Below are 14,060 nucleotides of genomic sequence, written 5' to 3' on the forward strand. Positions count from 1 at the left end.
CTAATATTAGTATTTTTGCTTGGTAGGAAAATCAAATCTTTATACAGAACAAAAAGCCTTTTACAGTCATGCGGAGGGTTGAATAATAATAGGCATGTAGATCAAGAACTGTTGTCTTATGACAATGTGTCATTTATAATCGTAAAAGTTCTTGCCCGCTTTGACTCAGCTGAAGTTCACTTACTCACCGTTTTCCCTTTCGGTACGTATGCTCACATTTCTTTCAACTTAACCGCTCAACTCAACTATAAAAGTAATAATATAGAAAAAAAATTACGAATGTCTCTTACAAACTATTTTCAAAGATAAGGAGTGGGTTGCCCAGACTACATTTTACCAACCTAAACTACTGATAACAGTTGGCTGAACGATAAAATGAGTTGTAGAGACATGTAAATGTCAAACATATAACGAAAGGACTGCTCAGTAATATAGAGTGGTTGGTGACTTCTGAGAGTTCTTCACATTAAATCAGAGTTTTTAGCTAATAAAAATTCTGAATTTACAATATGTACTGTTAGTTTGTTTTTGAATAATTGCTCTTGTTAGATCAGCTGATCTTTCATTCAATTATAAATCTACATTGCTTTTACAGGTCATTCATTAACCTGCCAACTGTTGCCAGCTCATCACATAATCTAAGTCACCATTGACATCACAAAAATTTCGTGATAAACTGAAAATAAAGTAATATGCGCCATTTGTGTTCACACGTCACAATTTGCTTATTTGATCATACTCGGAGAAATAAGATACAGGAAAAGTCTCCCCATTTTCTTATCAACGTATGATTTGCAAGAATTTCTAAACGAGGTCGAAGAACAAACTATCTGATAAAGTCTACAAAAAGAAATCGAAAATGTAACTTCAAATGAGAAGATAAAATAAAAACTGTGCTAACACAAAAGAGAGAGGTGATAGAAGGACACCATCACTTTTTGAATATTTATATGGGAAAATGTGTTGGCACTAAAGGAAACAAACAATATAAAACAAGAGAATTTGAATTGAAGCAAGATCAAAAGAACAAAGATAGGAAGTGGTGACTACTCATGTTAGTTCAGAGGTTGATAACAAGACAAACTTAATTACTCATTACAGAAAAAAGTCACTTTCTGTGATTGAAATTTCCTACTGTATGATAATGTTAAATGAAAAAAAAATCTTAAGTACCAAAACAAAATTGTACCAAACAAACACTGACTACAAACTTATCAGCTTGCCAAACTTTTTTGATTTGCACACTTTAATTTGTTTTTTTGGTATGTGACACACTGTAGTGTTTTTGGCTTATTTAAGCTGGGGTGTTCGTAGCAACGAAGATTTTAAAAGTACAACCTCTTCGGTTTTGTGACTGAAAACCACGAAGTGGCAAGTGTAACTAACTTTTCCAGTGAATTCCATTCAAGATATTGAGAAAGATTCAGAAAATCCGCTTGACGTGGTTTTGATTGAAATAGACTGATATTTTTCTCATTCACAGTAACACTCACTATGAATTTATAATCTCAATTGTAGGAAAATGTTAGAAAACTAATGGCACTTGTTATAAATGAAGAGCATGTTGTTTTTTTTTTTCGTAACAACATGAATTCTGTCAACCAGACCAGATACTTTCTTCCAGTGTTAAGTAAGAACTGTTCGGGGCCGCCACCGTTGCGCATCATGTTTCTCACCGTTTTCAACATATCATAGAATACCAGTTGTCCTTTACCATTTCGAGTTGCAGATCTTAAAAATATTCTTTCAATACATCATCTCTAAGAAGTCGCAACTTTTTATTCGATCTCAGCAAATCGTCAACGTTGTATATTCCAACATCTATTTATTCCACACTTGCTGTGAAAAACAAAAAAAACTGGGTTAAATTATTAGTGCCTATTTGAGCATAGCGTACCACCAAGAACTGAGCGTCAGCATGACAATCAATGATTTGAATAATGTCATAAGAAGAACCAACACCTAAGTTATGTTCATTCTTGGATGTGGTCTCTAACAAGGAAAGTCTTTGGAGACCAAACTTGGTTACAGGAATTTTCGACTACGGGGAGTTCATTTCTGCAGTCAAAATCTTCTAAATGTCTCTGCGAGATGATTTATGAGGTTTCCAACTTTTCATATGGTCAAGCTTTTTCACATGGAATTCCAAATCGGTCGCATATACGCCACCGCAAGGTTCCATTTGTGTTCCCCAGGAGTTTAACTGTGCTCGTACGTTGCAAAAATGAGAATATCTTGCGTATACTATTTGCTGGTTTGGAATTCCATGTGAAAATGCTGAATAATTTAAAAAATTTGAGCGCTCATAACTCGGCTCGCAGAGACATTTAGCAGGCAGGTTTTGACTGCAGAAATGGACTTCTCGTAGACGAAAAATCCTGTGATCAAATTTAAAGATCGTTTGAAAACGCGTCTCCAAAGATTTCCCTTGTTAGAGAAAATATTCTATTCCGAATTAGCAAGTTCTGGAACAATACCTTGGGTTTACGAATGTCCCGAACAACAACATCATATAGAAAAACATGTCATCCTCCTGGTTTCATATAGTTATACTCACCATAATTCAACAACTTACTCAAAAAAGTCACTTTTAAATATTCGAAAAGAGAAATGCGACAACTTTAGATGACGGGACGTGCTGGACACAAGTTGCTCAGAGCACAACGCTGACAAAAGTATACATGTTCTGATGAAATTGACTGGTAATTTTTACAAAAATGACAAAAAAATAGGTCAGTCATAATATTTCATAATTTCATGGTGCCATTGCAACAGCAGACTATTTAGATATCACTGTAAAGTTTCGAAAATAAGATTTTGAAATAGGGGTTTTTTTCATATTGCAATACCATGTCAAAATAAAACTGAAATATCCACAGATTCTACTGTAAGCAAAGAAATAGTTGCATATGGAGCGGTGTTAAGGTCCAATAACTTTGCAATGTGTGACCGGCAATATGATTTTCGGAACCATCAAACTAGGGAAAAATAAAAACTCAGCAAATGTGCTTGTGATTTTAAAAATATCAAAAAGCCATACAGTATGTTTAAACTTTAAAAAATTAACTAAAAACACAAAAACATTTTTTCTGTTTTACATTCTAGCAAAATTCAAAAAACTAAACCAATTTAGAATGTGTAAGAAGAAAATATTACGGTAATTCGGCAAAACCTACAGTAATCGCATGATAAGAATGAAACTACAATAATTTCAACCGGAAACCACGCATTCAAAAATGGCGCCGGTTTTATGGATATGACGTGTGTTTATTCAAATGATCGAATGTTGTTTGCACAGAAACAGTTTTTTTGACGTAAAGGTCGCCTGAGTAACTGTTTATCAATCTCTCCTCAACTCAACTTTTGCTTAAAAATGTTGATAAAATGACATTTCCAGAACTATTGCAATTTCCGTGAATTGCAGTTTCGAAACTCTCAGCAAATTTATGACTCAACCAGTTATTGCTCGAAATTTAGTTTAGTGACTAGAGTATTGCTCACAAATTGTGATAACGGACTTTGAGACAATCAAAAATAACGGTGTTTGACGGATAGTCAAAGCTTTGAAAACGGTACGTTAATTTGAAATGACTTCTAACATGAGATGACTTCTAACATGATTTCTAAAAACAAAGCTTTCTCTAATCAAAAATATCCAGACCGCGAATAAACTCAAGTTTTTGTAGTGTTCAGGCTCCTCTGCGAACGAATTTTTTCAGATACCCAAAACTTCCTTAGAAAACGTTTCTCTGATTATATTTTTTCATTTCTAATTACTCAAATTTTGCTATATTTAACTGTCAAAAGGTGCGACTATTCATTATCTGCAACTCTGCAAATTGACAACCGTAGAAAGAAAAACAGTAACAATTAGGAATTCAGAAAACGAAAAATTTTTATTGACATTTGAGTAAGATAGAAAATAATGCAATGCGCAGTATCGTTAGAGTCAAGAGATCTAAAAAGTTCTTAATGACAATAAGCATAAGATGAAGCAGGAACAGGGTGAGAAAAAGATAAGCCGTTAAATCTGACAAAGAAATGAAAATGGGAAAGTTAGGAAACACATAAGTAATTGTGAAACACGGATTGGAGTACCAATCAGAAATTAGTATTTTCACTTCCACATCTGCTCTTCATTGTAAACTCCGGTCCAAAACTTTTGAGCAGTGTTAGCTCCTTGGTTGCCATTCCAGTTTGATCTCTGGCTGGTATTCCAACCCTGATCACGGTCGACATCCGTGGTTCTCTGCTGGCCATTGTTGGAGTTGTACTCACCGTACCCACCACGTCGGTTTCCTCTTCCACGACCGTTGTTGCTATATCCTGGATTCTTTGGATAGCGGGATCCTCCGTTGTTACCGTAATCCCTGAACATCTCGTTTTGTGGTGAGAAAGTGCGGTTTTCATAAGAATGAGTTCCGTTCTCATTGCCGTTGGCAACTTTTTGATTCAATGGGCGATAGCTGTCGGTGGACTGTCTTCTTGGGACATAATTTTTGTCATTTCCAGATGAACGATGATCGTTTTTCCATGATTGAATGTTGTACTTGACACGTCCTTTGTTGTTTTGTCTGAAACCCCGTCGGTGTCATTTATGAGTCTACTTCAGAACAAAGCTTACTTTTTTTGAGACGCGAATTTCTTGTTGCGGTCTCCATTATCACTTCCACTATCACGTTCATCCGGTTGACTTGAGTTAGATCCCCGGTCTTGTTGACTGTCCCCACTAGCTACGTTCCTAAAATAACGTTTAAATATCTGAAGAGTTAGGAAATAGTACTTACTCTTTCTGTGGGGGTTCAATAGTTTCAGCAGTTTCGATATTAATCTTCACATGCACATCATCAGTAGAGCAACCCGCGAGTTCCATCAACTCCAAAGCACGAACAACACGTCCATAATTAGGATCCACTGGTTTCTTGGTCTCATATGTGAAGTCCTCGTCGCTCACTGAAAATCGTATGTATATTTAATGCAATGTGCCTGAATTCCTTACTCTTTGCCAACATTGACTCGAGATATGGATCGCCGAGAATGAATGTCGATTGCTCAGCAGACGCTTTTTGTTTTCTGCTCATCAGCTCTTCGCATCTGATAATTCTTCCTTCATCAGCGCCAACGGTCTTTTTTGATGGATACACAAAGTCCTCGTCTTTCACTGAAATTTTAGTTCCATAAGAATCTCATTTTGATATTTCGACTAGTGCTTCGTGAACCAAAATTTCAAACTTTCATAGTCAGTGGAAATGTTCCTAAGACTATCTAATTACGGAAAACTAACTCACTGTTTTTGAATAATGTTTCCATGAGAGCAGCCGTTGAGTTCATATAGACAAGAGAGTATTTTGGATCAAAACCATCGTCCTCCTTATTGCTCACTGATGTCATTTATGCCTGAAAATAACAAGATTGTGTCACAATACAATGCAACGTTTCAACAGCATAAGTTAGGTAAGAGTTGGAATGGAGAGGCTTTTCGAAATGAGAGTGTCAACTTGATAGAATGAACACATCAATAGACGCCGAGACGGCGACAGAGATAACTCAAAAAATGGAGCCAAAAGGGCACCTACGAAACCAGGGGCACAGAAAACGGAAGGCACGAGAAAGAATGGACCAGAATTGGTGGGTGAAACAGAGACGACGACGGTTAGGAGAATGTAGATGGTGTGCTGAGGCCTTCGTTGTCTGCACACACAAACACCACTGCATCTGGGTTGGATGCAAGAGAACGTCGACTCTCGCAACGTCTTCTAACAGCTGTTGAACGGAACAACGCAACAGCGGACATTCATAAAAAAGCACCTGTTGTTCAGGGAAAGAGAAAGAACCTATGTAATAAGGCGGCTAAGCAGTAATAATCTCTTGAATACATTTATGGAAGCAAATAACGAGAGTAATACGCTCTCTAATAACATCGAGAAAAGGAAATAAAGCAGTGAGCGGAGATACAACCTGGGAAATGTAAACGGTAGATATTCATCAAAGAAACACCGACTAAACTAACGGAACTTTATAGGTGCAGCATCTGGTGGAGCGTTAAATTTTTTCAAGTGTACTTGTTCAATTGAAGCAATTCAAAACGACGAATTAAATTCAGTAATCCAAAACAATACTTGTATTAAGAGAGTGATAACTTTTAAAGAGAAATACTTCAATTTAAAAACAAACGACCAGTATGATGAAGAAATCTTTCTGTTTGGAGCACCACATTCAAACATTTTCCTGTCTTCTCTATTTATATAGCAGTTTATTTTAATTTTCTTTCAGTATCCCCGTGATGTTTTTCGAGTTGACTCAACAGTGTTTATCCGTTGCTACATGTATTGTATTAATGGATCAATGTTCCAATACCGTCGTCACTCATTCTCTTCACTCTTCCTTCTAATATGAAAACATTCTCGAAGGTCTCGACTGCCACATTCTCCTTTTTCATCTGCTTCCTTTTTCCCACTACCCAACGCTGTTGCCTCTTTTGTTAGATACTGCAGTGTCTCAACCTCCATTAGAAATGACGTTGTTGGTCGGCACGCCGTTTTCAGTGCAAACACCGTGTGTGACATTGCGTACTGCATCGAATTCTACGCGCAGTGGATTTTATTTATTTTTTTCATTTATTTTTATCCCATTTGGGTTCAGAACACGCCTCTCTTTGTAATTTATCTCTCTAAAAATGTCTCTATTTTTTTCTCTTATAAAACGTTCATTGTATATTGATATTTGTTTCAGATGGCACAAAACTCTGCTTCTGAGACACGCATCTACTTGTTGGAACAAAGAAAAAACAAGGAACTCAATTTGGAGCATATCGATGAACAAATGCGAATGGAGCAAGTCAGACAGTCGGCATCTAAGATGGAGTGGACATCGTTTGGTCAGGCAGTACGACGCAATTTGCAGGTAAGACGACTTTTAAAGAAATGAGACGTAATATCGAATGTATTTCAGGAAAAACGGAATACAATAGATGCTGATGGTAGAAAGGACGTACTCAAAGGAATCGCTTTTATGAAATCGAGAATGCCAATCGAAACAACGTTCACAATGCAGGAGAAAGTCAAAATCATGGCTGAGAGCTTGGGGTGAGATTTTTGAAAATGCTACTGACGACCATACAGTGCGCGTCATAAGTATAGCGCCCCCCTCGATTTAAGCGTTTCTGGAATTCCCGCAATCGGCATGAGAAAATGATTGATGCCATTCGATCAGGCGTATCAAAAAACCTATAAGGAGAAGTTTTTTCGAAAATTTCAAATCATGTCCCCAGCTCAGTCACAGGTTTTCTGAAAATCAGCCGCGTCAAAAGTATAGCGCGTTTTTTGATTTTGTAGCTGGGAGCGCTGGAAACCGAATAAAAAGATGGAATTTGATTATAATTAGTTGTCGCTATCTCAATTCTGTTATTTCCTATCAAAATTCATCCGAGAAACTGGCTTTCTCCGGCTGAAACTGCTCAATTTACAAAACTATCCTATTTAAGACATCTCCAGGATTGTTATCGATTGGCAATTTTGTAAAACGTGGAATCTGATACTGAACACTTATCAAAAATACACTTCTGGACTTTGTGCTACATATTAGTGATCAATCAACCTTTTTGAGGGCCATTTTCCATCTACCCGGCTCGATCAGCGTGACTCCTTGAGATCGGTTTTAGGGATCAGATGTGAACATAGGTTCATAGCGGAACAGATCATGACTTTATGGAACAGAAAGGAGTCTGGATCACTTGTGAGAGATATTTTTAAGACTACCGTGACAAAACGTTATGCTACCTACAGTCAGCTCCGAAGTTACAGCATCTCAACAAACCTGGAGCAATGTCCTCACACTATCATATAGTTGCTCATAACAAACCGTGTCTCCACAAAAGATATGCGCTTCGAACAACTTCTGGATGATGTGAAAATATTAAAAATGAGGTTATCAAACAAAATCGAATGTTTCCCGTCACTGGAAAAGATGTTTCTTGATTACTCTCGAAACGCCTTCGTGTAGACCAGAATCAAACATGTTCATTATTACTGTGTGAGCTACACCGTCACAACTGGATACTGCTTGAATGTTTTTTGATAAAAAACAAGTTGACAATGTTCTTCCCAGTGTATCTAGATCATTAAAAAGTTTGAAGAACTGATTTTCTCGATTCTGTGAAGCAAAGTTCACATCTGATCCCTAAAACCGATCTCAAGGAGTCACGCTGATCGAGCTGGGTAGATGGAAAATGGTCCTCAAAAAGGTTGATTGATCACTAATATGTAGCACAAAGTCCAGAAGTGTATTTTTGACAAGTGTTCAGTATCAGATTCCACGTTTTACAAAATTACCAATCGATAACAATCATGGAGATGTCTTAAATAGGATAGTTTTGTAAATTGAGCAGTTTCAGCCGGAGAAAGCCAGTTTCTCGGATGAATTTTGATAGGAAATAACAGAATTGAGATAGCGACAACTAATTATAATCAAATTCCATCTTTTTATTCGGTTTCCAGCGCTCCCAGCCACAAAAAAACTTCTCATTATAGGTTTTTTGATACGCCGGATCGAATGGCATCAATCATTTTCTCATGCCGATTGCGGGAATTCCAGAAACGCCAAAATCAAGGGGGGCGCTATAGTTATGCCGCGCACTGTAGTTCACTTTGCTGGTGGCTAAACAATTGGCAATATTTTCCCTATTTTAAAATTATGAAGCCTTGTCGCTCTCATGTTCAATGCTAGTACAGAAAGTTTTCACTCCTTTTAACGAACAAACTGTAGCGTTTATTTTTCCAGATGTTCCCACGCTCAAACATCTCGCGGATGGTCAATCACCAAACCAGAGGAGCTCAACATGGATTTGACTATCACTGAAGGACAAGTGACCACAGTTGTGCTCAGTTTCTGGGAGGAACCATCATTCTACTCACCGGAAGCCACTAAGATGCTGCAAAGTGATCAGTGGACGGAACTGCGGAACAAAATCGCGGGAATGCTATCTAAATATGACAGGCAGATTGGCAGGTATGGTTGTGAAACCTTAAATCGATAAGTGAACAATGCTCAGCTGTTGCTGAAATAACGGAATGTCTATAATCTTTTTTTAGACGAGATCTTGCCAACTGCAAAGGAGCACTGTCAATGCTTGAGATGCTGTTTTCCCACTTTTCACAAGACGCTTCTTTCATCGCCGTCCATAGATCCAACTACGGGTGAGATTATCATTCAAACGGAGTACGATTTGATTAATCTAAAATTATTTCAGTTACTACTTGCGACCATCAGATCTACGCAACGGCCGTGTCTACTATCTTGCTGATCCATTCTACCGTTCATTGAGATCAAAAGACCGTGTCTACCACTTGACCGAACAAGATTATGACGCTCTTCCATACTTTGAGGTATCGTTCATCAACTACGATTCTCCATGCACACTTCCAGATTACTACAATTCGTAAGTCATTATTTAACATTTTCATGTGTTTTGATTGTTGAATATTACAGAGGCGAGTGGGTGGAAAGTATTGAAGCTGACGTAGCCATCTGCATGAAACTATCAAGAGGAGTTGTCATGAGTGAGGCTACCAGGAAGAAGCTTGGGCAATTCAGTAAGAAAACTGTATCAATCAGACACTATACCAACTGTTATCGTTATTTGACCGGAGAAATCAAAATCAATAACAATCTGAAAATGATCACTCAGTTCACTGATGGAAAGGCCCAGCATCTTTACAACGTTGATGTCACATCGTTCAACGGCGAAGGAGATTCAGTCATCACTGAAATTTTTCTCGAACACATGCAGGACTTCCACAAAGTCATCTCGATTCTCCGTAACGAAGCTATGCATATAAGTCTCTGGGAGTCGGTGCTTTCATCGTGCTACGAGCAACAAGGTATCAAGGAACACGTCGTCTCTGCCATCAGAATGAACATTTTCTTGTCTCGGGAAGAGATTGTGATCACTTTCAAAACGAAATATGCTCCAATTAAAAGTTAGTTGCGATCAAGTTTTCAGTTGAATCATTCTAAACATTTTATTTCAGTTACCATCCGCGACAACGCCAATCTTGAGACCAATGTAGAAGTTGTCAATGCTGAAACAAACCTGCCGATTGCAAAACAAATTGATGAGACATTGACCCGCAAATTGAATGAGTGAGTTTTCAATGAGAATTGGGTAGTATAAGCTGTGTACTAAAATTGGGAGGTTTGATTTTCACTTCCACAATATTAATTTTCACGCAAACCCTTTTTGAAATAAAAATTCAATTATTTTCAAAGATGTTTTTGCTTTCAGGACTTGGAGCATTCCAGTCACCTTGACTTACGCTGTTTCTGGAGAGGACTGCAAACTGGCCAAAATCAAAGTGCCACTCCGTGCCGAGAATCCGGAAACTAAAGCTCCAACTCCAACAGCCATTATAATGAGACGTTAGACAAACTATTCATGCTCGAACTGTCTCCTGGAGTATTATTCTGTGCCTACACATTATTTTGTATAATGTGGTTAATACTAACTATGAGTATTTTATTTATTCCCCTTATTCTGTATCTATTCGTTTTAATTTATTCACCGTTTAAAAAAACCGCTATCAACTGTGGAAATCATCTGTACACTGCCGTTGTTCTATATCAACAAACGTCTAGAAATAAGAAGTTTTCTTCGTAAAAAAACAGCGTTTTGTTGTATTTCGTGCACTTAACTGGAGCTCCAGTTAAGTTTGCTCCAAAAAGACAATTCCGTTTCGAAATGTGCTGTGCATTCTCTCATTTTCTTTATTCATAAAAACTATTGTTTTCAGTTGTAAAATTCATTTTCAAAAAAAAACTATACATTACGAATTTTAGAAGCCAAATAATTTTGAAGAAATAGAAATGAGATCACAAAATCAGAACGCAATATGTGTGAGAATGTGTGGTTGGATATAGTTATGGAAAACAATGGGTATAAATTATGTACAATTATGAATGGGTATGATATTCGTATCCCGTTTCCAGTTCTGAGTTTACAACTTTTCGCCGTAGCCGTGATGATAGTTCGATGTTACTTTCACGCACCTGAAAGCTAAATAAAGTTGAGTAAAAATTTCTTATCTGGTTAGAAATATGTACCTTTCCAACATGAAATGTTTCTTTTATGCTCTGTCGGAATCGTGTTGAAAGGAATGCGTAAAGGAATGGATCGACGGCGGCGTTGAAGAACAAAAGTAAGAAACTGATGGGCTGGAGAACACTTTGTAAGCAGTTAAGACATCTTGGAGCTGAAAAAAATTGAATGAGGTTATAAACTATTATGCGGTTGGCTTCCATACCCATTGGATCTCTCCACACGGTCCACATAAAATATACATATCGCGGAAGAGAGAAGAACGCAAATGCTACCACAATGCCCACTGCCAAACGACCAACCTGAAATACCGAATTATTTTTGAGCAATAACCCCTAGAGATTGAATATATGAATTGCGTGGTTTTCTACAGAGTTCTGGTTTCCAACTCTCTTTCCAACATGTGGCGGGTGTCAAAACTAAATAAAAAAGAAAGTGAGCAGTCGTTTTGTTGAATACACTACTGAATACAAACAAACTGTGAACATATGTTCTAAAACTCTTCTCTTCTTCCAACAAACCTTTCTTCGTTTCTCAACGGAAACACCTCCTGTTGAAGCTTCTGACCGCCAGCTAGATCTTGGGAGAAGCTTGTTGGCTGATTGTTTAGTGATGGTTGCTGCTTTGCTAACAACAAGTCCAATGGTGGCATATATGCAAAGAAGGATGACAAGAGGAACGGCATACCACACAATGAAATTGATGGTCGCAACTAGTTTTAGAAGATTGAAGCCGTAAATTTCAACGTGACGTCTTGTGCAAATCTGGAACAAGGAACAAAATTGTGTTACGACACTTCCGGTTGTTATTGTTTTCATCTTACTGTATAGGTCTCATTTCCGTCGGAAATTTCCAAGAACTGACTGGCAATTACATAAGGAGTGTTCATGACGGCGCTAGCTGTAATTTATGGTGATTAGAAACATGTTCTCTGAAACAAGAGACAAATGTTACTCACCCAACCAAACCACAGCTGAAGATGTAATCAGTACTTTTTGGGAGAATGCTCTTCTGACACGGAGTGGGCGAAGAACAGCAATCAGTCTTTCCACGGATACAAGCACCAAGATTCCAGCGGAGACATTCGGGATAAAGTGTAGTACGTAGATGTATGAATAGCAAAGAACCTTGCCAAACGGCCAACGGCCATGTCCTTGGAATACGAAATTCACTGCATTCTGGAGAACACAGAATATTCCAACGAAGAGGTCGGCAACCTAAAGTTTTCAATGGCTTTATTTAAATTCGTTTGGTTGAAATACCGTGAGATTGGCAAGGAAAAAGTTAGGAACACTCCGAACTTTCTTCTGCGAGAAGAAGACGAGAAGAATTATCAGATTTCCTGTAAATTCGATTCATGCGAGATTCTGTTCTGTTCTTTGTAATATGTATTGACTATTTTGAAAATTCAAAACATTTCAATTTTTTTTTCAAAACTCGAACTTCAACATAGATAATTATGTACACATGTCTTATTGCAAGCTATCATTACAGTAGTCTCTTCTACTTTGATATGTTGTTTTTGATATAGTAAGGAATCAGAAATGAAATGATTTTTCTGTTTGCTCTTATAGTTTGTTTGCCTAATCACATAAGACTCAAGCGTCTTAATGAGAAAGTCAAATTTAGTTTTGTCACTTTTGGAAGGAGAACTGTTAGTTGTTGAGACCATCTGATCAGACAGTAGACACCAGATGATTCTGAGTTCACTTACCGATGATAGTAGCAAGAAATACAAAAAGATAGGATACACAGAGTAAAAAGTGTACCACGGGATGATTAAGAGGTGAATCGCTTTCCATTCGTTCTGAAAATAGATTCCTGTAGTCTTTGACATAGATGTCACTACAAAGTACGAGCAGGTGAAAGTGAAAACAACTGAAACCCAAAATGGAAATGAGAAAAAGTAAAATAGGAATGGCATTATTGCCTTTGTGACGTAGAGGCGGAGCTAAGGAGCTATAGAAGAACAAGAGAAAAAAGAAAGAAAGCGAAATGAAAGTGATATAGAATTTCGGTGCTAGATTTGAAGATGCTTTCTGAATGAAATGAAAGAAATGAAAAACTGGAGAATAGAAAGTTGCAAGGCAAGAAGGATCAAAGACGCGCGAAAAGTTGAAGAGCTTGAAGTGTTGGCTGGCGGTCGAAAGTTCACGAAACACACATCTTCTTATTTTTCTTCGCGTGCCGAGACATCAACAGGGCGTTTTTCTGACAGAGACTAGGGGAAGTGGAAACATAGATCAACGAATTGAGTATCCGGAACTCGTTTCAAAAAAAAGTGAGAAATGTAACGTGTGGATCAGGAAGAAAAATAACCTCTATGGCTTCTTCTAGACAACCCCTATCTTCCACTACCACATCATTCTATGAATAGAATAGCAGGTGGAATGTCTTTAGTTTTAAGGTTACGATGTCGTTGACAATGTGCACATGAAGTGGGCGGAACGGAAACAAAATAGAAGATGATCATCTTTTGGGAGTTGTTCAAAGATCTTCGAAAAGTTCTGAGATTCATATCGCTAAAAGTGTTCGAATAATCTCTAAAAGATCATCCGGGGCTAATCTTAAAAAGCTTGATGGGAGGTGTTGCAGGATTATTTGGTCAGGAAACATAATTTAAAGGACAAAAACAAAAAAAATTGCCTGGAAGTGGAGTATCTCAGATGGATAGAATACTTACTGGAAATTCAATACGATAAGGTTGTTACGTCGTTGATAGCAATAAAATGTTTTCGGCTTACCAAATCTCAAAAAATTGATCATAACTCCAAACAAATTGAAATAACTGGGAAATTATTTAGTATCCTTGTTTTCCGAATCACTATAAAACTACTCTTTCGCCTTCCTGGCCGAAATACCGAGAAATGTTATTCAGATGTCTGTCTTCCATATGAATTTCGAAAACACTTCTTGCAAAAGGAAATTCAAAATGCACCAATTGAAAAGTGTGAGTCCAATAATTGGC

General features: G+C 37.5%; 3 protein-coding genes across 3 annotated transcripts; 1 reads left to right on the forward strand and 2 right to left on the reverse strand.

The window, feature by feature from the left end:
• Positions 1–4,117: 4,117 nt before the first annotated feature.
• Positions 4,118–5,391, reverse strand: GCK72_023391 (uncharacterized protein; the record flags this gene model as incomplete). The annotated part of the gene is made up of 5 exons (XM_003106646.2): positions 4,118–4,574; positions 4,625–4,741; positions 4,788–4,953; positions 5,000–5,161; positions 5,289–5,391. The coding sequence occupies 5 exons, from the start codon at positions 5,389–5,391 to the stop codon at positions 4,118–4,120; spliced, it is 1,005 nt and encodes a 334-aa protein (XP_003106694.2).
• Positions 5,392–6,732: 1,341 nt separating this feature from the next.
• GCK72_023392 (uncharacterized protein) lies at positions 6,733–10,421 on the forward strand (the record flags this gene model as incomplete). Its single annotated transcript, XM_003106670.2, has 8 exons — positions 6,733–6,903; positions 6,952–7,085; positions 8,779–9,006; positions 9,090–9,194; positions 9,248–9,436; positions 9,487–9,977; positions 10,029–10,140; positions 10,283–10,421. 8 exons carry the CDS (start codon positions 6,733–6,735, stop codon positions 10,419–10,421), a joined length of 1,569 nt encoding a protein of 522 aa, XP_003106718.2.
• Positions 10,422–10,947: 526 nt separating this feature from the next.
• GCK72_023393 (uncharacterized protein) lies at positions 10,948–12,894 on the reverse strand (the record flags this gene model as incomplete). Its single annotated transcript, XM_003106742.2, has 8 exons — positions 10,948–11,043; positions 11,098–11,246; positions 11,298–11,394; positions 11,614–11,856; positions 11,916–11,992; positions 12,051–12,309; positions 12,355–12,434; positions 12,807–12,894. The coding sequence occupies 8 exons, from the start codon at positions 12,892–12,894 to the stop codon at positions 10,948–10,950; spliced, it is 1,089 nt and encodes a 362-aa protein (XP_003106790.1).
• Positions 12,895–14,060: the final 1,166 nt, after the last annotated feature.

Source organism: Caenorhabditis remanei, chromosome X, assembly GCF_010183535.1.
Source record: "Caenorhabditis remanei strain PX506 chromosome X, whole genome shotgun sequence".
Taxonomy (NCBI): domain Eukaryota; kingdom Metazoa; phylum Nematoda; class Chromadorea; order Rhabditida; family Rhabditidae; genus Caenorhabditis; species Caenorhabditis remanei.